The 25,420-nt window shown below is 38.5% G+C and overlaps 1 protein-coding gene across 1 annotated transcript; it reads right to left on the reverse strand.

The window, feature by feature from the left end:
- Positions 1 to 7,833: 7,833 nt before the first annotated feature.
- LOC115923857 (hyalin-like) lies at positions 7,834 to 24,427 on the reverse strand. Its single transcript, XM_030985247.1, has 8 exons — positions 24,424 to 24,427; positions 23,275 to 23,526; positions 21,378 to 21,629; positions 17,775 to 18,026; positions 15,875 to 16,126; positions 14,031 to 14,282; positions 8,935 to 9,092; positions 7,834 to 7,908 (listed from the first exon to the last, which is right to left on the reverse strand). Exons 1-8 carry the CDS (start codon positions 24,425 to 24,427, stop codon positions 7,834 to 7,836), a joined length of 1,497 nt encoding a protein of 498 aa, XP_030841107.1.
- Positions 24,428 to 25,420: the final 993 nt, after the last annotated feature.

Here is a 25,420-nt window from a genome sequence, read left to right on the forward strand (position 1 = left end):
GCACCTACAGGTAAATGTATGCAGTTATGATTATGCAATTATCACAATACTCCATATTGTTGCTTTAAACATTGAGTACATATTAAGAACAATACACCATATGTTCACAAAATCATAATATACACACACATTCACGCGTTTTGAAATAAAATACGTTTTGGAGGTGTTTCTTGCCTTTTTTTTAAACAAACAATATAGAAATTCAAATCCGCAAGCGCGCCTCCCGCAACCCAGTCAACATGTCATTCATTTAAAGCACTCAAACTGAGCACGTCTGATTAGAGAAGGAAGATAATTGCACAACTCATGTTTCACTGTGTACTTAAATGCATGCATCTACAAACTTTTACACATCTGTATACGTGGGCATAAAATTTTAAGGTACACATTTGTGAGCAGGGGCAGCGATCCTGGGTGGACGGGGGACACGCCCCCCCCCCCCCCACCCACTCAAATTTGAAATAGTGCCCAAAAAATGTATAGCAAATACTGACTAAAGACTGCAACACACTTTTAGGCTCTGGAGGGCCCAAGAGTGCATGCAGCGTTTAGACAAATGCATATTTTTTCAGAAGCTTAGGTAACGTGTTACACTTTAAGACCATGTTACACTTTAAGATCTCAACATACGCCCCCTTGCATAATATCCTTCGAAATGTACAAGTAAATACCGAGAAAAGTGAAGTGTGAAAAAGATACGTTGTTTATATACCATTGATTTACAAATGTGGCTGAAATGGCATTTTCCCCTGAGGTTCCGGGGTACTGCCTCATGGACCCCATCAAATGCCCTAAGACGGGCCCCTGGTTGCTCATCTGACCTTAATTTAATGCCTAAAACCCCTGAGCTCCCGGGGGCTCCGCCCCCTTGATGCTCATCTAACTAACCTTAATGAAATGTCTAAAACTCCTGAGTTTGACGGGGCCCGCCCCTTTACCCCCGCGTGGGTTTTCCCCTGGACCCCACGCCAATTTACGCATTTTTCTGCCCCCCCAACGTTTTTGCTCATTACGCCACTGCTCCATCGTCCCTCGCATTTCACCACCCCCCCCCCCCCTCCGTCATGAAAAGAAATCGCCGCCCCTGTTTTTGAGAGTTATGCCTAGGTCACATTTGCCGTTTACATACGGTAGCGGTCACATTATGTTAGGGTAGCCGCACGGCGTATTTTGAATTTGTGGAGACAGAAAATCTGCGACTACCGTACGGCCTTTAAAATGATGACGCACGGTTGTCTTAGCGCTTCCCTGCGGTGGCCGTAGCTTTTTGAAAAATACTAAGGTACCCGCAAGCCGGCCAAAAGGGGGCCATACGGCGACCGTGCGCAGGCGCGGATCCAGGGGGGGGGGGCCGAGCGGGCCTTGCCCCCCCCCCCCCCGCCAAAAAAAAAAAAGAGAGAGAGAGAGAAGAAAGGAAAAGAAGGGAAAGAAAGAAGAAGAAGAAAAGGAAAGGGGGAAAAGGAAATCGGGGGGGACCGAAAGGGCCTTGCCTCCCAGGCTGTTGACATCCCCCCCCCCCCCCACCAATTAAAAAAATAGGAGAGAAGGAAGAAAAGGAAAGAAATAAAGGAAAAGAGGAGATACTGGCGTACTAATAGGGGGGGGGGCTTTGGGGAAATCAAATTCAAACGTGGTTTATTTCTAATTCTACAACGGTGGATTACAAATAATGCTGAAATGACATAATTTCCGAGATTTGTCCTCATTTTTTAGTAAATTATACGTTTGTATATGTGTTTGTTGGAAAATGACAAATTCCTGAATTTACAGCCAGGCACGAAATATGATTCTTGAGATTCCTACATGTCAGGGCCCGAGGTACGGCAGGGATCGGGAGCCTCGAGCCCCCCCCCCCCCCCCCCACTTTATTTGAAAAAGTATATTAAAGAGAAAAAAAATAGAATGAGAGCAAGAAAGAAAGAATAGTTAACTGCCAGTGTTAAAAAATGATGCATCAAAATATGCTCATCTGACCGTGATTAAATGCCTAAAACCCCTCAGCTTCCAGGGGCTCTGCCCCCTGGATTCCACCTAGGGCGCTACGGCGGGCCCTTAGATGCTCATCTGACGGTAATTTAATGCCTAAAACCCCTCTTTTGGGGGATCCGCCCCCTGGACCACACGCCAAATAGTGACCTGCCAGTGTCCCAAAATAATAGGTATTAAAAGAAATGATCATCTGACCTTAATTAAACGCCTAAAACCCCTGAGCTTCCGGGGCCGGACAAGTTATCAAAATGTGTTTATCTGACCGCAGGCGCGTAGCCAGGGGGGGGGGCGGTCTCTACAACGAATCGTCTTCTTTCTCTCATAATCTTATGAAACTTAAAAGCTTCCGCGCTTCGCGCGGGAGGGGGGGGGGGGGACCTAAATTCAAACGAGGATTAAGAGTCGAGAACTCTACAACGAATCGTATTCTTTCTTTAATAGTTTAATGAAACGTCAAAGCTTCCGCGCTTCGCGCAGGAGGGGGGCTGAATTTAGACAAGGATTAAGAGTCGAGAACTCTACAACGAATCGTCTTCTTTCTCTAATAATTTAATAAATCGTAAAATTTCGCGCGGAAGGGGAAAAACGGGAGGGGGAGGGGGCCTGAATTTAGTCAAGGATTAAGAGTGGAGAACGGTACAACGATTCGTCTTCTTTTTCTAATGATTTAATGAAACGTAAAAGCTTCCGCGCTTCGCGCGTGAGGGAAAAACTAAATTCAGACGAGGATTAAGAGTCGAGAACGGTACAACGCATCGTCTTCTTTCTTTAACAGTTTAATGAAACTTCAAAGCTTCAGCGCTTCGCGCAGGAGGGGGAGGGGGGCTGAATTTAGACAAGGATTAAGAGTCGAGAACTCTTCAATGAATCGTCTTCTTTCTCTAATAATTTAATAAAACGTAACATTCGCGCGGAAGGGGAAAAACTAAATTCAGACGAGGATTAAGAGTCGAGAACGGTACAACGAATCGTCTTCTTTCTTTAATAGTTGAATGAAACGTCAAAGCTTCCGCGCTTCGCGCAGGAGGGGGGCGGAATTTAGACAAGGATTAAGAGTCGAGAACTCTACAACGAATCGTCTTCTTTCTCTAATAATTTAATAGATCGTAACATTTTTCGCGCTTCGCGCAGGAGGGGCAAAACTCAATTCAGACGAAGATTTTGAGTCGAGAACGGTACAACGAATCGTCTTCTTTCTCTAATAATTTAATGAAACGTCAAAGCTTCCGCGTTTCGTGGAGGAGGGTGGGGTAAACTCGCCCCTCCCTGCACCGAACCCCCCCCCCCTCCGCATTACGTCACTGTTGGTCACCATTACGTACCAATATTTGGCTCGCATAATTTCAAATTTGGGCCCCCCCCCCCCCCCTAAGAAATCCTGGATCCGCGCCTGACCGTGCGACCAGACTGATGCTAACAGCTTCTCCAATGGAGTATATAAAAACGCAAGGCTACCATACGCCTCGCGTTTTTCTATAATTGCGTTTGGCCGTAGATATTTTAGACTGCACGGCCGCGGCGGGAAATTTGACCTAGGCATTAAGGTCTAGTTTATCTGAACTGTTATATATGTATCTACACAATTTATAGAAGTAAATGTGGGCAGAAAGAATGTAACAAATTGTGAGAGTTGAGGTCTAGTTTACCTGAACTGCTATTTGGGGGTAAGGTGCGTCAAGCATGCTGTTACCAACGTCGACGGTATTCAACTGAGATTCCAAGACCTGGACGATGAGGGCAGTATATTTCCATTTTCTTGGGCAGAGGCTAGCACATCCTCGTCGACAAACATCACATTGTTTACTATTCCAACTATAAGACCGGTTACCTATGAAAGACAAGGTAAATGTCATTACACAACAAAAGAGATTAGACTTTCTGCATTCATTACAAACGAGACACGTCAAAACATCACAAACCGTACGTAACCGTTCTTATTTCAGACCCTTTACTATAAATTATGTTTGATATATTGTTTTTTTTACCTGACTGCTATAAAAGATCTGTACGATTATAAGTACGCAACCAGGGTCTTGGTAATGGAGCTTTCACATAATTATACACTTGGGGGCTCTAACGGCGAGTAAAAACAGACATATTGGGAACTTTCGTTCCCGGTCGGCTCCCGTACAGTTCCTACGGGTGCCGGGACATTTTTCACGAGCCGTACGGGAGCCGTGGCGTTGAGTTGGCTGCTCCCAATTGTTCCGGCGTTTTCATCTGACCGTTAGGCCGTAAAGAGCCCGTAGAGGGTACGTGGGGCATCGTACGGGTACCGTGCGGGCTCCGAACGGTACCCGGACTTCTTTTTCTGTCAATTCTCAATGGATGCGCAGCGACTGAACACACATAGTTTAGTGCACCGCACGGCACCCAGTCGGGCGCCTTGAAGACCCTGACCGGGCACCGGGAGCCATGTAGTGCACCTGTTTACCGGACGGAGCCCGTAAGCCTACCTTCTGGCACTTGGCCGGAACCCGACCGAAGTGAACATCGGAAGGGTCCCGTACGGTCTATAAAATCCACGGCAAGTCGCCGGGTAGTGAAAATCGTACTGCGCCCGGTGTATATGTGACCTAGGCATAATGATAATTTAATAATGCCTTATGCCTAGGTCACATATACGACGTGCCCCGTACGATATTTCCTACCCGGCGGATTGCCGTGGATTTTAGAGACCGTCCAGGACCATTCCGATATTCATTTCTACGGCATGTGTCATCACATATTCTGCGGCGTCCGGGAGCTTCCTGGTTAAACTTGGTCGAGTGAAAACGCAAGGCGACCGTAAGGGTGCCGGCCAGGCGCGTACGCAGGATTTTTTCAAGGGGGGGGGGGGGGGGGGGGGACATTTTTAAATCAGGCCGAATATTTCGCATCGACTCAGCCAGCCGCTGAATAAGCGGGGGGAGGGGGGGGGGGGGTTGGTGGTGGTAAGAGGACTCTTTTTTTTTTTTGGTCAGCCATTTTTTTTTTAGGTCAGCCATGGGATTTTTTTTTTTTTTTTTTTATTATTACAAAAAAAAAAAAAAAAAAAAAAAAGGTTTTTTTGGGGTTTATTTTTTTATTTTTTTAGGGGGGGGGGGGGGGTTTATACACGTAAAATACCAATGGGGGGGGGGGGTTGATATTGTTAAATCAGGCCGAAAATTTCGCATCGACTCATGCCAGCCGCTGAATAAGCGGGGAGCGGGGGGACCCATATGGTGCCCCACAGGTCCTTAACGGGCTTTCTACTGCCTAACAGTCAGATGAAAACTCCGGGAGAAATGGGATTTGCCAACTCAGCACCGTATGGTTGGTGAAAATGTTTCGGTCCCTTAGAAACTGTAAGGGAGTCCCGGCCACCGGCCAAAAAATCTCAAAATGTCTGTTTTTATTCGTCCTACGGGCCCCGGAGTGTAAAAGCCCCATCAATCAATGGGCACTAGCACATCATCTGGGTTTCGAATCCCGGACCTCCCGGTTAAGAAACCACTGTTTTACCATGCACTGAGCCATTGCGACTCTACTAATACTAATATAAGTATACCATAACATTTATCATTCATCTTTCATTGCATGATTTTCGATAATAATATTTAGACTTTCTCTCCCCACACTATGCAATACAGATGTGTTTGAACATGATCATTCTCCTTCTTTAGATAAAATGATTTGTTTCTATGAGATAATACGTGAGAGGAAGGGAAATGACCCATTAACTCACATTTGCATCAGGATTCAGGTCCCTTATAAGCTGCAGGATCTCAAACAGTAAGCCAACGTCTTCATCTTCAATTTCCTCATAGTTCTGGGTTTATTGTAAAAACTTCTTCAGCAACTTCTTTCACATTAGCATCAAAGATCCCGTTCTTCAAGTACAAAGAGACACACATATACTTATTAAGTCGTTTGTATTCTTTACTGCAAAACGCATAGGCGCGTAGCCAGGGGCGATAGGGGCGGTCGCCCCCCCCCCCCCAAACAAAAAAAAACGCCGGCCAAAACAAAATTAAACGTTAAAGCTCCCCCCGCTTCGCGGGGAGGGGGGCGGGAAGGGAACTGATTCAGACAAGGATTTAAAGTCGAGAACGGTACAACGAATCGTCTTCTTTCTCTAAAATTTAATGAATCGTCAAAGCATCCACGCTTCGCGAGGGAGGGGGAAAACTGAATTCAGACAAGGATTAAGAGTCGAGAATGGTACAACGAATCGTCTTCTTTCTCTTATAATTTAATCAAACCTGAAAGAAACTGAATTTAGACAATGATTTAGAGTCGAGAACGGTACAACGAATTGTCTTTTTTTCTCTAATAATTGAATGAACGTCAAAAGAAACTGAATTTAGAAAGTATTAAGAGTCGAGAACGGTACAACGAATTGTCTTCTTCCCTAAAAATTTAATGAAACTCCCCCTCCCTGCAACCACTCCCCTGGTATCGCGCTTCTGTAAGTGATCCGTTTAGATATGAAGCGGTAATCAGCGGCGTTTGTCTCTTTCTTTTAATGATGACGTAAATTTAAATACGCGTAGGCTTATTTTGTTCAAACGGATCTTCGTGTCAAGTCGGTTTGTCGGGTTACACGACCTTTTGTAAAGTATCCCTTTATTCACAAAAGGTCGGGTGCTTCACGTCAGGCTAAACGATATTTTGTGAAAACAGGCCCCTTTATTCACGAAAGATCGGGTAAACTGAATGCAAAATAATCACAACGTTTTCAATGATTGTCCTAAGATAAAGGCTTATCTGTTTACAATATGATCAGACAATGACGAAGTGTCGATCGGTGGCCTTCTTATGAACTCCCTTGTTATTATTATAACAAGTTAAAAAACGTCAAAAAGTGTCGGTAAAAATAGACAAAACGGTATTTATTTTTTCTTCACAATAACATCAGAGGTATCATGGATGAGTGAATACGTCGCAGGACTGTTGATTACAAGGTCCGCGGTTCGAATCCCGCCGCGGCACTAATGTCCTTTGGCAAGACATTGATCTACATTTACCATACTCCACCAACGTGAAGTAAATGGGTACCGGTAGTTAGGAATTCCCTGTGATGTGAGCACCGAAATCGGTAGCCTAGCAGAGCCGGAGTAAATTGGAGCGCTTTGAGGACCTTACAGGGTGGATATGTGCGCCAGGCGCGTACACAGGGGGGGGGGGGGGTGTTTGGGGGGTTAAGTGGGGGATAGTGAGTAGGTGTGAATAAACCCCAACCCCCCATTTTGGTAATTTTTTGTGTGTAACCCCCACCCCCCCTAAATTTCTCCCAAAACCCCCCTTTTGGATTTTTTTTTTTGTTTTTTTGTTTTATTAAAAAATAAAATAAAAAAAAAAAAAAAATCCCATGGTTGACCTAAAAAAGCTGACCTAACCCCCCCCCCCAACGAAGCAAAATGTCAAATTTTCAAATTTCGAGACCAAAAAAAAAAAAAGTGCCTCTTACCCCCCCCCCCCCCCCCCCCCCCCCCCCCCCCCCCCCCACCCCGCTTATTCAGCGGCTGACTGAGTCGTTGCGAAATTTTCGGCCCGATTTATAAATGTTAAACCCCCCCCCCCCCCCCCCCCTTGAAAAAATCCTGCGTACGCGCCTGATGTGCGCTATATAACTATCCAATATTATATCAATATTATTATTATTTTTAAACCAGACCATTCTGCAAGTTCGTGTAACCAGAAGACGCGAAGAACTGAGAAAGCCATAGAACCTCTGTTGTGCTTAGTTGCCATTCATTCACACATTAATACAAACCACCACGGTATACCTGTTCATATCTGTAAGAGCATTTGAAGTAATCATGGTGTAACTTGCCATCAATATTCCCATTAATCGTCGAGTGATATCATCTTGACATCTTATACTGGCGTTCCAATAAGTTGTGCCGTTACTAGAAACTTGGCAAACAGCTCTAATAATTGGTGCCACAGGGCCTAAAAAAGAAAACATTATAAATAAAAAGAAAGAAAGGTAAGAGAAAGTAACAAACATCATTTGAATACGTTTTGCTATCTCTGCTACTGATCATGCTGATACAGCATAACATTCATGTTTTTTCCTTGTGAAAAAATGTTAACACAATAAATTAGTAAACGAAATCAGACAAGCAAATGGTGCCACCATTTGCAAATAAACTGTTTCTCTGTTTCGGTACTATCGATTGATTCGTGAACCCAATGCAGTTTAAGCGCTTCTCTAATAGATGACGCTGAATGTCGCTGAAAATTTTGAGTAAATTTCTGTGCAGTACATTGTCTCTCTCATACATAAAAGCGATTTAATCGAAACAAAAAAGGCTTGACATTTCCAAATTTGGAAAGCGAACTTAAATTAACTATCACCATTTCATTTTTATATTTTAACCTTTGAAACAGTTGAAACTACGAATGGTCGGTGCCAATTTGGGGAGGGAAAGCTGATTGATTTACACCCTTAGAAAACTCTGAACTGCTAATGGTTTAATAGTCGCATTTCTTTGTAACCCATAACAGCCAAGCTGAAATCGATTAGAGATTAAAGTCAATATCAATGCTACATTGTTTATCTGACAGGACTCAACTGTCTATATGCATACGATAAATTAAAGGGAATGAGAAAAAAATAGCAGTGGGGAGTTTGAATCGATGGAACATGTTATGTTAGAGGTCGTTTGTCTCATATTCCTATAATAAAATTCACATGAATAATATTTCATGTACTTTTTCAGCTCGTACTTCGATAATTGGTTAATAACAGTTTTCCTCATATTTACTTTAGACTATTGTGACTTTACAGTGCATAACTTTTCCTACTACTCCACATGAAAAAGAACTTTCATTATTTTGTTGTGGTCAGTGAATCTTGAAAAAGATTACCTTTCATTGTCAGATAAAAAGGTTAAGAGATGGTTTTCGGTATTCTGTTACAATACATTTTTGAAGAAATCATGAATGGAAAGTCCATTAAAATATTCGTCCTACCCCCACCCCTGGAAATTGTGAAAATATGCCACTACATATTACCCTACCTTCAGAATCTTCCTCTGGACACAGTTCTTCCGAGTCGATAACGATTCCAACTTCAGTCATCGGAAGTCTTGCCTGTCCGAATTCAGTTTCCATCGTGACGTTAGGACATTCTAATGATCAATGAAATAGTTAAATCCGGTTACTTATTGCTCTTCAAAGGTTTATACATCCAAAGGATCGGAATTAATTCCGAAGGATACGTTACTCCGAAGGCTCATTATTCCTCATGCTCGTCACTCGGTAAATGACAAAAGCCCGAATCGCTGCTCCTTTTTGCTAGGGGGAAGGGGGTGGGTGGGTCACACTTTCGTAATTATTTTGAGGTTGAGGAAAACGGAAAATCGGATAAACGAATTATGTATTTTTACCTGTTCACATGTTTGTGTTGTTCATGAACAGTTTCATCAAATAGATGTTTACTATAAATGGAACCATAATTTTCATCTAATCTTAACCATAACGTTTAACATTTGGTCTTTTTATCCCCCAAACTAACCAACCTATTTCTTTGAATGGCTCTATTGTGATGACACATACATTTTATACATAACAACTATAATTCAATAGGTAGAATATCAGGAACCAGGCTGGTAAGAATGTAGTAATGCAGTATAAATCTAGTTTAAATTGACACCAACAAAAGTCTAGCATTGGCCATTTATGTAAAGGAACAGTGATTCTTAATTTTTTCCTAAGTTATAAAAACAGTCAACATTTTAAATTCTATAATCTATGCCACAGTTAAATTAATGCAAGTATGTAACGATCACTTACAACACTACCGGATTGAAACAGAAATATAGTGGAGAAATACAAAGTTATTCTTCAGCAAAAGAATCAAAGAACATATTTTGTTGTATCCAATGAAAATTTAAAAGCAGCTGATCATTAGATATATTTTTTCTATATTGATAAAGAATATCATTAATTTGTATAGGTAGATGTCTTTACATTCGATTCTTAAATTAAAACAAATTCCCCAGTAATACTGACCTGTATGACAAGCCAAGCTGTTATTACCCTAATGTTGTCCTTGCCATCTACAAAGCTGCAGAAACGTCAGTGTATAAAATACAGATATTTTGCAGTTACAAAGGATTTTTTTATATTTCTGAGGTACATCCATGAATAATCGTATCATTAACTCAAAAGATCATTATTTTAGTAATACTGTTACGAATTTAGATATAGGCCTATGTCTGTACCATGTGCATAGCTCATTATTATTTCGCTGTATATTATTGCTTGCTGTGCAAGTCAAACTTGTCCTTCAGTAGATTTACGACGTTGTTTTTCGTCCTCGAGTAGTTCTTGAATTTCGATTGCGTAAGCCCAGGGCCACGCTCGTCTAGAGAATCTGTCCTCGTCTTACGTAACGGCAAGGACAGATACTCAGTCGCGTGCGGCCTCCGACTGACCCCGCGGAGGCCAGACTTTGTCCTCAGTTTGAGGACAGACTCTGCCCTTTAGCTCGAGGTCGGGTTGTGTCCTTGCTGCTACAAAACAGCTCCCTATATAAAGCCAGGGATTCTAAAATCGAGGACTTCAATCTCCAGAGTTCGGACTTCAGACTTCTAGCTTAGACAGACTTCTGACTGACTTCTTGAGACTTCTCCTCGTACTCCTTTCTGCCGTTTTTCGTAATTCACTGAACCTGACTGTATACCAAGTTGTCATTATTTGAAGTAATAAACATCGAATGGAACTGAAACTCACGAATACTCCATTTCTTCTGTTGAATTTATATTGCATACACGCATGAGCTCGAGTGAGAGAGATATTGAGCGAGAACTGAACGAGAGCAGTTTGAATTAAACACTTGTAATCAAATTTCGTTACACTGGTGGCAGCGGTGGGATTTGGACTTCAACACGGACATCGATTTGATGATAGCTGGCGACCATATTGACTTTTCATTGAACAGCATGGCTACCATGAGGAAGAAACTGAGATTCCGAAATCGAATAAAAAATGTATGATTCAGGGATTCATGCATCTGTGCCTCTTCAGGTATAGGAATTTCGACCGGTATGCAGCGAAATAACTGACTATAACGCAGTATGATGGCTATGGAATGATGTTGGGCGTGATTGGTTTCTTCGTGGTCGTGACTTCGACTTCGTGTTGATGCAGTCTGCCCCGCTGGTCAATGTTCCTGTGATCATGGCGAACGTCAACTTGTTCTGGGCCTCCGTGACGACGTCGTTGGGTTTGTTATCCCAGCCATGGAGAGTCACTCTCAGGAGAATTTGACGGGGAGTAGCTGAGCATATACAAAATTCGTCACCGATGTCGGGATTGTTAGTAGTGTAACCGGAGCTGCAAAAGTGCAGGATGACGAGTCGACGATTTCAAAGGGAAGCCGAGTGCCTTTTATTTTTTTTTGAGTTGCGGTGCATTGGGTGCCAGCCTCAGAAGGGGAGCACAGCAATGGCAACAAGAGGACGCAGTGGATGGCCATTTATTTAGTAGCAATAGTTTCGTATGTGTAGGGCCAATTTATTTTTGTTCATTTTATTTTTCGAGAGCATCGGTGCGGAAAACGGAGGCAGAGAGTCATCATTTGGATAGCGTTAGAGATCTCGACATCGTATTAGTTTTGTTGGCGAATTTTTGTGTATACGTCGGAAAGAATGGGAAATCATTATATCAGTTTGGAAATCACGGGACAACCTCGAAGATATTGGAGCAACGTCAATCATTCATGTCCATGATATTGCGGCATGTAGAAGTGGAGGACCCGCCGTAGATACTTCATTGTCAATTTATGTGTTGGGAATATTGCGAAGTCGACATGCTGATTCAGTGCTGTTACGTGATCCTCATGGAATATCCTGAAAATATTCTTATTTCTGATTGAGTTGTCTGAATTCACTATAGGCGAGTTTACGCATCACCGAGCTTTATGGAAGCAGAATTATCATTACAGATTTCTCGAATATAATGGAATATTAATGTGAAGCCAGGATTCCTACAAAGAGTCACTCTCGCTTAAACTTAAATCAGCAGGACAAGACATCGATCCTCGTCGACAGATCTGGACATTTACTCTAACATTTTAAGATGAACTGGGACTATATTGATCATCGATCGAAGAGACTTGAACCATTATTTTGAGAACTATGTTGTCCGAATGAAGATTGCACGATTCTTTTCCTGAATTTTGTTTCGTTGTTGAAATTGTTGTTTTGAATCTATTTTGTACATGTTATCACTTGTATATTGCATTTGCATTCTATTACCTTTCCTTATTTCTAGCCCTCGGCAACAATGCCTCCCTTTATACCCCTCGATCCTTATAATTATCTTTTTCTCTTGTTCCTCTCTCCATCTGTTCCCCTATCACTATGTCTTCTCTATTTTTCTGTTACATATTTCTATGATGTGATTGAGATGTTTTAAACTTTTAATCGATTTTTGTGCATATAGTTAAACCTTAATTCGTTAGCGGCCGCGTAGCCGTTATCTTGGGATCGTATTTGTGTTTGTTAAGTTTAGCACTCCTCGTTCACTGATATTCTTTTCGGCCTGTCTTGATATCCGAAGCCGTCATATTGCTGCGAGAGGCGTGGTGTTGCGTAATCACAATGATCGCGTTTTTTCGGATCGCGTGCTGCATTTCTGCTGACCAAGACTGGAAAAAGAAAAAAAAAGAAATCGGACACGTGGCCGCTGGATTTGCTTCGCTACGAAATTTGGTACTGTTGAAGCGGCTTTCATTCTGCTGCTTCAGCAAATCTTGACTAGAAAAAGATGTCAGTGTACGAGGCGGTTAAATGTCGACAATTTTACAGCATTTCAGTAACTTTTGTTTTTGTTATTTTTTGTTATAAATTCCACATATCTTTTTGCAACCTGAACGATTGTGTAAATAATTAGGTCTGCTTTGACGTTGTATTTTTAGTATTATATTAGTTCTCCTCGACTTTTCGACAGTTACTTGCGTTGTATTATAGTAGCTTGTAAGGAATACTTTTAATGTCATACGTAGATTTTCGTTTTACAATAGGAGGTCGTGACTTCATGACCCCGGAATTATATGTCAAACTCACCAGAACTCACCAGAAAACTAAGTTACGCTGTAACAAGCAATTAAGACTGTACCGCTTTGGTAGACAATGCCGTTTTTGAGACTTACACATGTCGTCTGTCAAAGTGCTAAGGCCACTTCTGCAAATTCATTTTATTTTAACCAAGTTTTCGAATTCAGATTTATCCCTCATGTGCTTCATTTACTCGATATGTCAGTTTTTTTATTTTAAATTCGTTATGTACATTATGGTGCAAATCTTTTGGTTTAACATGACTGTGATTCTATTCTTTTTATCGGTCACTGAGGACAGTGACTTTTTAAGGAGAGGGGGAATAGTGTTACGAATTTAGATATAGGCCTATGTCTGTACCATGTGCATAGCTCATTATTATTTCGCTGTATATTATTGCTTGCTGTGCAAGTCAAACTTGTCCTTCAGTAGATTTACGACGTTGTTTTTCGTCCTCGAGTAGTTCTTGAATTTCGATTGCGTAAGCCCAGGGCCACGCTCGTCTAGAGAATCTGTCCTCGTCTTACGTAACGGCAAGGACAGATACTCAGTCGCGTGCGGCCTCCGACTGACCCCGAGCGGAGGCCAGACTTTGTCCTCAGTTTGAGGACAGACTCTGCCCTTTAGCTCGAGGTCGGGTTGTGTCCTTGCTGCTACAAAACAGCTCCCTATATAAAGCCAGGGATTCTAAAATCGAGGACTTCAATCTCCAGAGTTCGGACTTCAGACTTCTAGCTTAGACAGACTTCTGACTGACTTCTTGAGACTTCTCCTCGTACTCCTTTCTGCCGTTTTTCGTAATTCACTGAACCTGACTGTATACCAAGTTGTCATTATTTGAAGTAATAAACATCGAATGGAACTGAAACTCACGAATACTCCATTTCTTCTGTTGAATTTATATTGCATACACGCATGAGCTCGAGTGAGAGAGATATTGAGCGAGAACTGAACGAGAGCAGTTTGAATCAAACACTTGTAATCAAATTTCGTTACAATACTAACCTTGTGTAATAATGACGTTAAAGCTGCAAGAATCTGAGTTTCCATTGCCATCAGCAAAGGTGTAGGTAACTTGGGTGGTACCAAGGGTAAAGAAATCACCTGGTGTATGACTCTGAAAAACCACTGTCGGGACTACTCCACTGTTGTCTGTTGCATTAGGTGCAGTAAAGACGACTTGTCTACTCGTTCCACTTGGTCCAACCTCCAACCGTGTATCAGCAGGGCATGAGGCAACAGGTGGCGTTCTATCAACTGAAAGATACAATTTGGGAAGAATAAATGTATGAGGAGTGGATCATTTTAAATCTCATCAACAGACTTTCACATTTTCACCTGTTTAAATAGATGCATAGGAAATGTTCTTACTACATTTCCTCTGTAAAGAGAGCCAACGTTTCCATTAAATTAAACATTTGGCCGAAATATCCCCAAAAACTAACAAAGAGCTGCTGATTTGGCCCCAAATTATTCTAGAGATATATTGTAATTATGGGGGTAGCATTACAGATACATTATAAGTTAAATAAGGAACATTCAATTGTAGTTATATTGTATTTAATTTTAATGTAGTCTAAAAGGACAGAAAATGTGTCAAGCAAAAAACTACAAACATCTCTCAATTACCGTATACAACTGACCGAGTATGATAAAACTAAATAGCCATGCATGTATAACAGCATATGCTCTAAAAGATGTTCCTCGGTTTTAACAAGAATCGAAATATGGAAAATTGTAATCTATTCCTTATTTTATATAATGATACCATGTAACAGACAGACGTAAACATCCAGGCTTAAATCTCGATGGATGGATCGAGGTATGACAAGCTCAAAAACACTAAACGCGCTAACCATGACAGCTCGAAACATAAATATAGTATAACAAAAAATAACAAGATACTGTTTTAAAAAAGAGACACCAACAAGAGTTTTTCATATCCAAATACTATTTGATAAAACACACCTGATTATTAGGAATGTTATTCCACATTTATACAGGTATGAGAAGTTAGAGAAATTTTAAATGTTATCGACATTTCTGTAATTCATATTTTATTCCTGTTAACATGCTTGTGTTTTACATGAAAGGTTTCATCAACTAGATGTTCACTATAAATGGAACTATAATTTGTATCATATTTTACCCATAACGTTTGACATTTGGTCTTATTATCCCCCAAACTAATCAACCTTCTTCATTGAGTTGATCTATTGTAATGACACATAACTCCATTACACAAGCACTGTAATTAAATAGGTAGAATATCAGGAATCAGGCTCGTAATAATGTAATAATGCAGTATTGATCTAGTTTAAATTGACACCCAAAACAATCTGAAATTGGCTATGTATGTATAGCAACAGTTACTATTAATGTCTTTCCAAGTTTAATAACAACATCCTACTTTTTCAGTTTTATAATCTACGACAAAGTTCATGTAATGCAAGCTTGTAAAGAACACAATACAACACTATCAGATTGAAACATAAAATGGTAAAGATATACAAGATGATTCTTCTGCAGAAGAATCAAACTTTTTTTTTGGTATCAAATTAACTTTTTTTAAAAGAGATGATCATTAGATGGTTTATTTTAAATTATAAAGAATATCATTTATATTTTAGGTTGATTTTTTAACATTCAATTCGTACATCAAACTTTATTTCCCAAGTAATACTGACCAGTATGACAAAGGCTGCAAATACCTTAATGATGTCCTTGCCATCTAACCGATAATACAGATATTTTGCAGTTACAAGGGATTTTCTTTCATTTCAGAGGAAGATCCATGCATGCAGGTTCATGTACTTTAATCATATAATCGTTATTTCAGTAATACTGACCTTGTACAATAATGACATTAAAGCTGCAAGAATCTTGATTTCCATTGGCATCAGCAAAGGTCCAGGTAACTTGGGTGTTACCAAGGTCAAAGAAATCTGTTGTTGAATGAGATTGAGAAGTAATTGCCGGGACTTGTCCACTGTTGTCTATTGCAGTAGGTGCAGTAAAGAAGACTTGAGTCCTTGTTTGACTAAATCCAACCTCCCGCTGGATATCCGCAGGGCATGTGGCAACAGGTGGCGTTCTGTCAACTGAAAGATACAATTTAGGAAGAATAAAGGTATGAGGGGTGGATCATTTTAAATCTCATCAACAGATTTTCACATTTTCACCTGTTTACATATGGACACATATGTGTCCATACGAAATGTTCTTACTACATTTTCTCTGTAAAGAGAGCCAAAAATTTCATGAAATTAAACAATTGGTCGTATCATCCCAAAAAGCTAACAAAGAGCTAGCTGCTGATTTGGCCCCAAATTATTCTAGAGTTATGTTGCAATGACACTGAACGCTTAAATTATGTGGGTAGCATTACAGATACATTATAAGTTAAATAAGGAACATACAATTGTAGTTAAATTGTATTTAATATTTACTGTAGTCTTAAATGAAAGAAAGTTTGTCATGCAAAAAAAACTACATGAGAAACATCTCTCAATTAAGATACAACTGAGTAGCCACAAATGTATAATAGCATATGCTCTAAAAGATCTTTCTAGGTTTTAACAAGAATCAAATTATGGAAAATTGTAATCTATTCCTTATTTTATATAATGATACCATGTAAACAGACAGACGTAAACATCCAGGCTTAAATCTCGATGAATGGATCGAGGTATGACAAGCTCAAAAACACTAAACGCGCTAACCATGACAGCTCGAAACATAAATATAGTATAACAAAAAATAACAAGATACTGTTTTAAAAAAGACACTAACAAGAGTTTTTCATATCCAAATACTATTTGATAAAACACAGCTGATCATTAGGAATGTTATTCCACATTTATACAGGTATGAGAAGTTGGAGAAATTTCAAATGTTATCGACATTTCTGTAATTGATATTTTGTTCCTGTTAACATGCTTGTGTTTTACATGAAAGGTTTCATCAACTAGATGTTCACTATAAATAGAACTATAATTTTCATCATATTTTACCCATGACGTTTAATATTTGGTTTTTTTTTATCCCCCAAACTAATTAACCTACTTCACTAAATGGCTCTATTGTAATGACGCATAACTCTATTACAAAAGCACTAGTATAATTCAATAGGTAGAATATCAGGAATCAGGCTCGTAAAAAATGTAGTAATGCAGTATTGATCTAGTTTAAATTGACACCTAAAGAGTCTAAAATTGGACATGTATGTATAATCAACATTTACTATTAATGTCTACCCAAGTTATAACAACGTTCATTTTTTTAGTTCTATAATCTATGACACAGTTCATATAATGCAAGCTTGTAAAGAACACAATAAAACACTAGCGGATTAAAACATTAAATGATATACAAGGTGATTCTTCGGCAAAAGAATCAACAATTTTATTTATTTTTGTATCAAATTAACTTTTAAAAAAAAGAGATGATTATTTGATGTTTAATTTAGTCTATATTTATGAACAATATCATGTACATTTTAGTTTGATTTTTTTAACATTCAATTCGTACATCAAACTTTATTTCCCAAGTAATACTGACCTGTACGACAAACAAAGCTGCAATTATCTTAATGATGTCTTTGCCATCTACAAAGCTCCAGGTACGTTAATGTAACCGATAATACAGAAATTTTGCAGTTACAAGGGATTTTCTTTTATTTCTGAAGAAGATCCATGCATGCAGGTTTATGTAATTTAATCAAATAATCATTATTACAGTAATACTGACCTTGCACAATAAAGACATTAAAGCTGCAAGAATCTTGATTTCCATTGGCATCAGCAAATGTCCAGGTAACTTGGGTGTTACCAAGGTCAAAGAAATCTCTTGTTGAATGAGTTTGAGAAGTAATTGCCGGGACTTGTCCACTGTTGTCTATTGCAGTAGGTGCAGTGAAGAAGACTTGAATCCTTGTTTGACTTAATCCAACCTCCCGCTTGATATCCGCAGGGCATGTGGCAATAGGTGGCGTTCTGTCAACTGAAAGATACAATTTAGGAAGAATAAAGGTATGAGGGGTGGATCATTTTAAATCTCATCAACAGATTTTCACATTTTCACCTGTTTACATATGGACACATATGTGTCCATACGAAATGTTCTTACTACATTTTCTCTGTAAAGAGAGTCAAAAATTCCATGAAATTAAACAATTGGTCGTATCATCCCCAAAAGCTAACAAAGAGCTAGCTGCTGATTTGGCCCCAAATTATTCTAGAGTTATGTTGCAATGACACTGAACGCTTAAATTATGTGGGTAGCATTACAGATACATTATAAGTTAAATAAGGAACATACAATTGTAGTTAAATTGTATTTAATATTTAATGTAGTCTTAAATGAAAGAAAAATTTGTCATGCAAAAAAAACTACATGAGAAACATCTCTCAATTAAGATACAACTGAGCAGCCACGAATGTATAATAGCATATGCTCTAAAAGATCTTCCTAGGTTTTAACAAGAATCAAATTATGGAAAATTGTAATCTATTCCTTATTTTATATAATGATACCATGTAACAGACAGACGTAAACATCCAGGCTTAAATCTCGATGGATGGATCGAGGTATGACAAGCTCAAAAACACTACACGCGCTAACCATGACAGCTTGAAACATCCCAGATAGCAAAATGTTGTGGGGCCCATCTGGGTTCTATCTGGTTACAACTTGGCTGGCCCACTTGGCCCAGATGGGCCAGCCCATCTATTGCCCACTTGGCCCATTTAGCCCATTTGGATCCGAGATGGGCCCCATGTGGGGCCCAGCAATCTGCACCCGGGTTATAGAAGGGCCCCAGATGGGCCCCACAATTGGCCCATCAATATACACAAGGGTTACCTATTGGGCACCAGATGGGCCATGTGGGTTATATGTAGGACCTACTACATTCTATATATGGGTCAAGTGGGTTCTATATGGGCCCCATATGGGCTATAAGCGGGTTTTTATATGGGATCCATATGGGCCAAGTGGGTTTGATATGGTCCCGTATGGGCCAATGTGGTTCTCAATGGGCTTCATTGTTTAAATGGGTTCTATTTTTACCCAGTTGCTGAATTCAATTCATCCCATTTTTATTTCCAGGGTTACCAGTTGGGTTTAACTGGACCAGTCGTACCATTTGGCACAACTTTCAACCAGTTGTTAGCTCCAATTAGCAGACTTAATTAGTAATTTATGTAGATCTTGTACTAATTAATTTTGCCATTGGCAACCACACATTGTCTAAAATTTCCAATTTAAAGGCATTGGTATTAAGAAGACTTGGTTATTTTGCGGTGATGAGACATTTCCATATACTTGTATTTTATTGAATCTGTTTTAGGTCATAGTTAGTGTTTTTCCTAATTCATGTTTAATTAAATGTAATGTATACAAAGTAGTGAAATGTCCTAATAATTAGCAATTTACATATAATAGTATTTTCGAAATGAATTGCTTATAACTAAATCATCAGCAATTAGGAAATATCCTGTAAATTCAGATAAATTGTAAAAAAAACATAGATATGCACACACCCCATATTCATTATGCAAATTCTGGGTATATTTTGTGGGTTTTGGGTGGGAAGGCCCATCTGGTATACATCTGGTTTTCAGCTGGGCGAAGACAATGTTCGACTTGCGATTTTCACCACCAAAAACCCACATGGGGCCCACAAGGGGCACATATGTGTTGGTACTTGTGGGCTTTTGGTGGGAAGGCCCATCTGGTATACATCTGGTTTTTAGTTGGGCCCAGCCGATGTTCGACGTTCAATTTTCACCACCAAAAACCCACATGGGGCCCACGTGGGGCACATATGTGTTAGTACTTGTGGGTTCTTGGTGGGAAGGCCCATCTGGTATACACCTGGTTTTTAGCTGGGCCCAGCCGATGTTCGACGTGCGATTTTCACCACCAAAAACCCACATGGGGCCCACATGGGGCACATATGTGTTGGTACTTGTGGGTTCTTGGTGGGAAGGCCCATCTGGTATACAACTGGTTTTTAGCAGGGCCTAGCCGGTGTTCGATGTGCGCTTTTCACCACCAAAAACCCACATGGGGCCCACATGGGGCCCATATGTGTCGGTAGTTGTGGGTTTTTGGTGGGAAGGCCAATCTGGTATACATCTGGTTTTTAGCTGGGCCCAGCCGATGTTCGACGTGCAATTTTCACCACCAAAAACCCACATGGGGCCCACGTGGGGCACATATGTGTTGGTACTTGTGGGTTCTTGGTGGGAAGGCCCATCTGGTTTTTGTATGGGCCACGTGGGCTTTAGCCATCCCATACAAAACCCAGATGGGCCCCAGATATTTTGCTATCTGGGATAAATATAGTATAACAAAAAATAACAAGATACTGTGTTAAAAAAGACACTAACAAGAGTTTTTTATATCCAAATACTATTTGATAAAACACAGCTGATCATTAGGAATGTTATTCCACATTTATACAGGTATGAGAAGTTGGAGAAATTTCAAATGTTATCGACATTTCTGTAATTCATATTTTGTTCCTGTTAACATGCTTGTGTTTTACATGAAAGGTTTCATCAACTAGATGTTCACTATAAATAGAACTATAATTTTCATCTGATTTTACCCATGACGTTTAATATTTGGGTTTTTTTATCCCCCAAACTAATTAACCTACTTCACTAAATGGCTCTATTGTAATGACGCATAACTCTATTACAAAAGCACTAGTATAATTCAATAGGTAGAATATCAGGAATCAGGCTCGTAAAGAATGTAGTAATGCAGTATTGATCTAGTTTAAATTGACACCGAAAGAGTCTAAAATTGGACATGTATGTATAATCAACAGTTACTATTAATGTCTTCCCAAGTTATAACAACGTTCATTTTTTTAGTTCTAAAATCTATGACACAGTTCATATAATGCAAGCTTGTAAAGAACACAATAAAACACTAGCGGATTAAAACATTAAATGATATACAAGGTGATTCTTCGGCAAAAGAATCAACAATTTTATTTATTTTTGTATCAAATTAACTTTTTAAAAAAAGAGATGATTATTTGATGTTTAATTTAGTCTATATTTATGATCAATATCATGTACATTTTAGTTTGATTTTTTTAACATTCAATTCGTACATCAAACTTTATTTCCCAAGTAATACTGACCTGTACGACAAACAAAGCTGCAATTATGTTAATGATGTCCTTGCCATCTACAAAGCTCCAGATACGTCAATGTAACCGATATAATACAGATATTTTGCAGTTACAAGGGATTTTCTTTTATTTCTGAAGAAGATCCATGCATGCAGGTTTATGTAATTTAATCAAATAATCATTATTACAGTAATACTGACCTTGTACAATAAAGACATTAAAGCTGCAAGAATCTTGATTTCCATTGGCATCAGCAAATGTCCAGGTAACTTGGGTGTTACCAAGGTCAAAGAAATCTCTTGTTGAATGAGATTGAGAAGTAATTGCCGGGACTTGTCCACTGTTGTCTATTGCAGTAGGTGCCTTAAAGAAGACTTGAATCCTTTTTTGACTTAATCCAACCTCTCGCTGGATATCCGCAGGGCATGTGGCAACAGGTGGCGTTCTGTCAACTGAAAGATACAATTTAGGAAGAATAAAGGTATGAGGGGTTGGATCATTTTAAATCTCATCAACAGATTTTCATATTTTCCCCTGTTTACATATGGACACATATGTGTCCATACGAAATGTTCTTACTACATTTCCTCTGTAAAGAGAGCCACAAATTCCATGAAATTAAACAATTGGTCTTATCATCCCCAAAAGCTAACAAAGAGCTAGCTGCTGATTTGGCCCCAAATTATTCTAGAGTTATGTTGCAATGACACTGAACGCTTAAATTGTATGGGAAGCATTACAGATACATTATAAGTTAAATAAGGAACATACAATTGTAGTTAAATTGTATCTAATATTTAATGTAGTCTTAAATGAAAGAAAATTTGTCATGCAAAAAAAAACTACATGAGAAACATCTCTCAATTAAGATACAACTGAGTAGCCACAAATGTATAATAGCATATGCTCTAAAAGATCTTCCTAGGTTTTAACAAGAATCAAATTATGGAAAATTGTAATCTATTCCTTATTTTATATAATGATACCATGTAACAGACAGACGTAAACATCCAGGCTTAAATCTCGATGGATGGATCGAGGTATGACGAGCTCAAAAACACTAAACACGCTAACCATGACAGCTCGAAACATAAATATAGTATAACAAAAAATAACGAGATACTGTTTTAAAAAAGACACTAACAAGAGTTTTTCATATCCAAATACTATTTGATAAAACACAGCTGATCATTAGGAATGTTATTCTACATTTATACAGGTTTGAGAAGTTGGAGAAATTTCAAATGTTATCGACATTTCTGTAATTCATATTTTGTTCCTGTTAACATGCTTGTGTTTTACATGAAAGGTTTCATCAACTAGATGTTCACTATAAATGGAACTATAATTTTCATCATATTTTACCCATGACGTTTAATATTTGGTCTTTTTATCCCCTTAACTAATCAACCTACTTCATTGAGTGGCTCTATTGTAATGACACATAACTCCATTACACAAGCACTGTAATTAAATGGGTAGAATATCAGGAATCAGGCTCGTAATAATGTAATAATGCAGTATTGATCTAGTTTAAATTGACACCCAAAACAGTCTAAAATTGGCTATGGATGTATAGCAACAGTTACTTTTGATGTCTTTCCAAGTTTAATAACAACATCCTACTTTTTCAGTTCTATAATCTATGACAGAGTTCATGTAATGTAAGCTTGTAAAGAACACAATACAACACTATCAGATTGGAACATAAAATGGTAAAGATATACAAGGTGATTCTTCTGCAGAAGAATCAAACTTTTTGTTTTGCATCAAATAAACTTTTTTTAAAAAGAGATGATTATTAGATGGTTTATTTTAAATTATAAAGAATATCATTTATATTTAAGGTTGATTTTTTTTTTAACATTCGATTCGTACATCAAACTTTATTTCCCAAGTAATACTAACCTGTATGACAAACAAAGCTGCAATAACGTTAAATATATCCTTGCCATCTACACAGCTCCAGATACGTCAATGTAACCGATAATATAGATATTTTGCAGTTACAAGGGATTTTCTTTCCTTTCTGAGGAAGATCCATTCATGCAGGTTTATGTAATTTAATCATATAATCGTTATTTCAGTAATACTGACCTTGTACAATAATGACGTTAAAGCTGCAAGAATCTTGATTTCCATTGGCATCAGCAAAGGTCCAGGTAACTGGGGTGTTACCAAGGTCAAAGAAATCTGTTGTTGAATGAGATTGAGAAGTAATTGTCGGGACTTGTCCACTGTTGTCTATTGCAGTAGGTGCAGTAAAGAAGACTTGAGTCCTTGTTTGACTTAATCCAACCTCCCGCAGGATATCCGCAGGGCATGTGGCAACAGGTGGCGTTCTGTCAACTGAAAGATACAATTTAGGAAGAATAAAGGTATGAGGGGTGGATCATTTTAAATCTCTCCAACAGATTTTCACATTTTCACCTGTTTACATGTATCCATACGAAATGTTCTTACTACATTTTCTCTGTAAAGAGAGCCAAAGATTTCATGAAATTAAACAATTGATCGTATCATCCCCAAAAGCTAACAAAGAGCTAGCTGCTGATTTGGCCCTGAATTATTCTAGAGTTATGTTGCAATGACACTGAACGCTTAAATTATGTGGGTAGCATTACAGATACATTATAAGTTAAATAAGGAACAAACAATTGTAGTTAAATTGTATATAATATTCAATGTATTCTTTAATGAAAGAAAATTTGTCATGCAAAAAAAACTACATGAGAAACATCTCTCAATTAAGATACAACTGAGTAGCCACGAATGTATAATAGCATATGCTCTAAAAGATCTTCCTAGGTTTTAACAAGAATCAAATAATGGAAAATTGTAATCTATTCCTTATTTTATATAATGATACCATGTATCAGACAGACGTAAACATCCAGGCTTAAATCTCGATGGATGGATCGAGGTATGACAAGCTCAAAAACACTAAACACACTAACCATGACAGCTCGAAACATAAATATAGTATAACAAAAATAACGAGATACTGTTTTAAAAAAGACACTAACAAGAGTTTTTCATATCCAAATACTATTTGATAAAACACAGCTGATCATTAGGAATGTTATTCCACAGTTATACAGGTATGAGAAGTTGGAGAAATTTCAAATGTTATCGACATTCTGTGATTGATATTTTGTTCCTGTTAACATGCTTGTGTTTTACATGAAAGGTTTCATCAACTAGATGTTCACTATAAATAGAACTATAATTTTCATCTAATTTTACCCATGACGTTTAATATTTGTTTTTTTTTATCCCCCAAACTAATTAACCTACTTCACTAAATGGCTCTATTGTAATGACGCATAACTCTATTACAAAAGCACTAGTATAATTCAATAGGAAGAATATCAGGAATCAGGCTCGTAAAGAATGTAGTAATGCAGTATTGATCTAGTTTAAATTGACACCGAAAGAGTCTAAAATTGGACATGTATGTATAATCAACAGTTACTATTAATGTCTTCCCAAGTTATAACAACGTTCATTTTTTTAGTTGTATAATCTTGTTGTCATCTAATTTTACCCATGGCGTTTGACCTTTGATCTAATTATTCAATAGTCTGGTAATTGTTGTTGCTGTTTTTTTTTAGTTTCGATGACAATAGGTTATCAATGAGGATTATCACAAGTGAAATCTCCAAGGATGATAACATTTTGAGTAGATTGTAAAAGTTGTTCAAATAAGAGTTCTGCTTTTAATAGAATAGAAGTCAGTGGAATAATAATGTGTTCGATATACAAAAGCAATTAAAAGAAAATGTAGATGTTTAATTCTTACTTAAAACAATAACATTTCCAGGTTCTCATGGTCTAAATCATGTTTACGGGTTTAAATCCAATTATAATTAAAGGTATTAATACAAAGTTTCGGGAAATTATGAAAATTGGCTGGATAGTGATTCTTTCCAATTTTGATATATTTGGATGCCCCTGTGGTGAATTATAAGCACTAGAAAATTTAGCCCCTCAAAAACTTCTGCTTTCGAGATAAATTAAATATAAAAATTTACCGGTGCTCCCGGTAAATTTTGATAAATTTCAAATAGTGCCTATACGGCCATACAATAGTAGTTGCGACCATGAAAATCTCAGAATATGTAGTTGTGATATATAATTTTCAGACAGGATTAGCCAATTGGTCGATTTTAGTCAAGAAACATTGTTTTATAGCTAAATTAATATATTGACCTTGAGAGGGAGCTATACAACATAAATAGTT

Source organism: Strongylocentrotus purpuratus, unplaced genomic scaffold (assembly GCF_000002235.5).
Source record: "Strongylocentrotus purpuratus isolate Spur 01 unplaced genomic scaffold, Spur_5.0 spur5_scaffold_14, whole genome shotgun sequence".
In the NCBI taxonomy this organism is placed as follows: domain Eukaryota; kingdom Metazoa; phylum Echinodermata; class Echinoidea; order Camarodonta; family Strongylocentrotidae; genus Strongylocentrotus; species Strongylocentrotus purpuratus.

Bases quoted from the DNA above. Each gene is read 5' to 3' on its own strand.
- LOC115923857 (XM_030985247.1), bottom strand. The intron at 21,630-23,274 runs GTCAGTATTACT...TGTATCTTTCAG, and splicing joins TAACGTCATTATTGTACAAG to TTGACAGAACGCCACCTGTT. The intron at 14,283-15,874 runs GTCAGTATTACT...TGTATCTTTCAG, and splicing joins TAATGTCATTATTGTACAAG to TTGATAGAACGCCACCTGTT.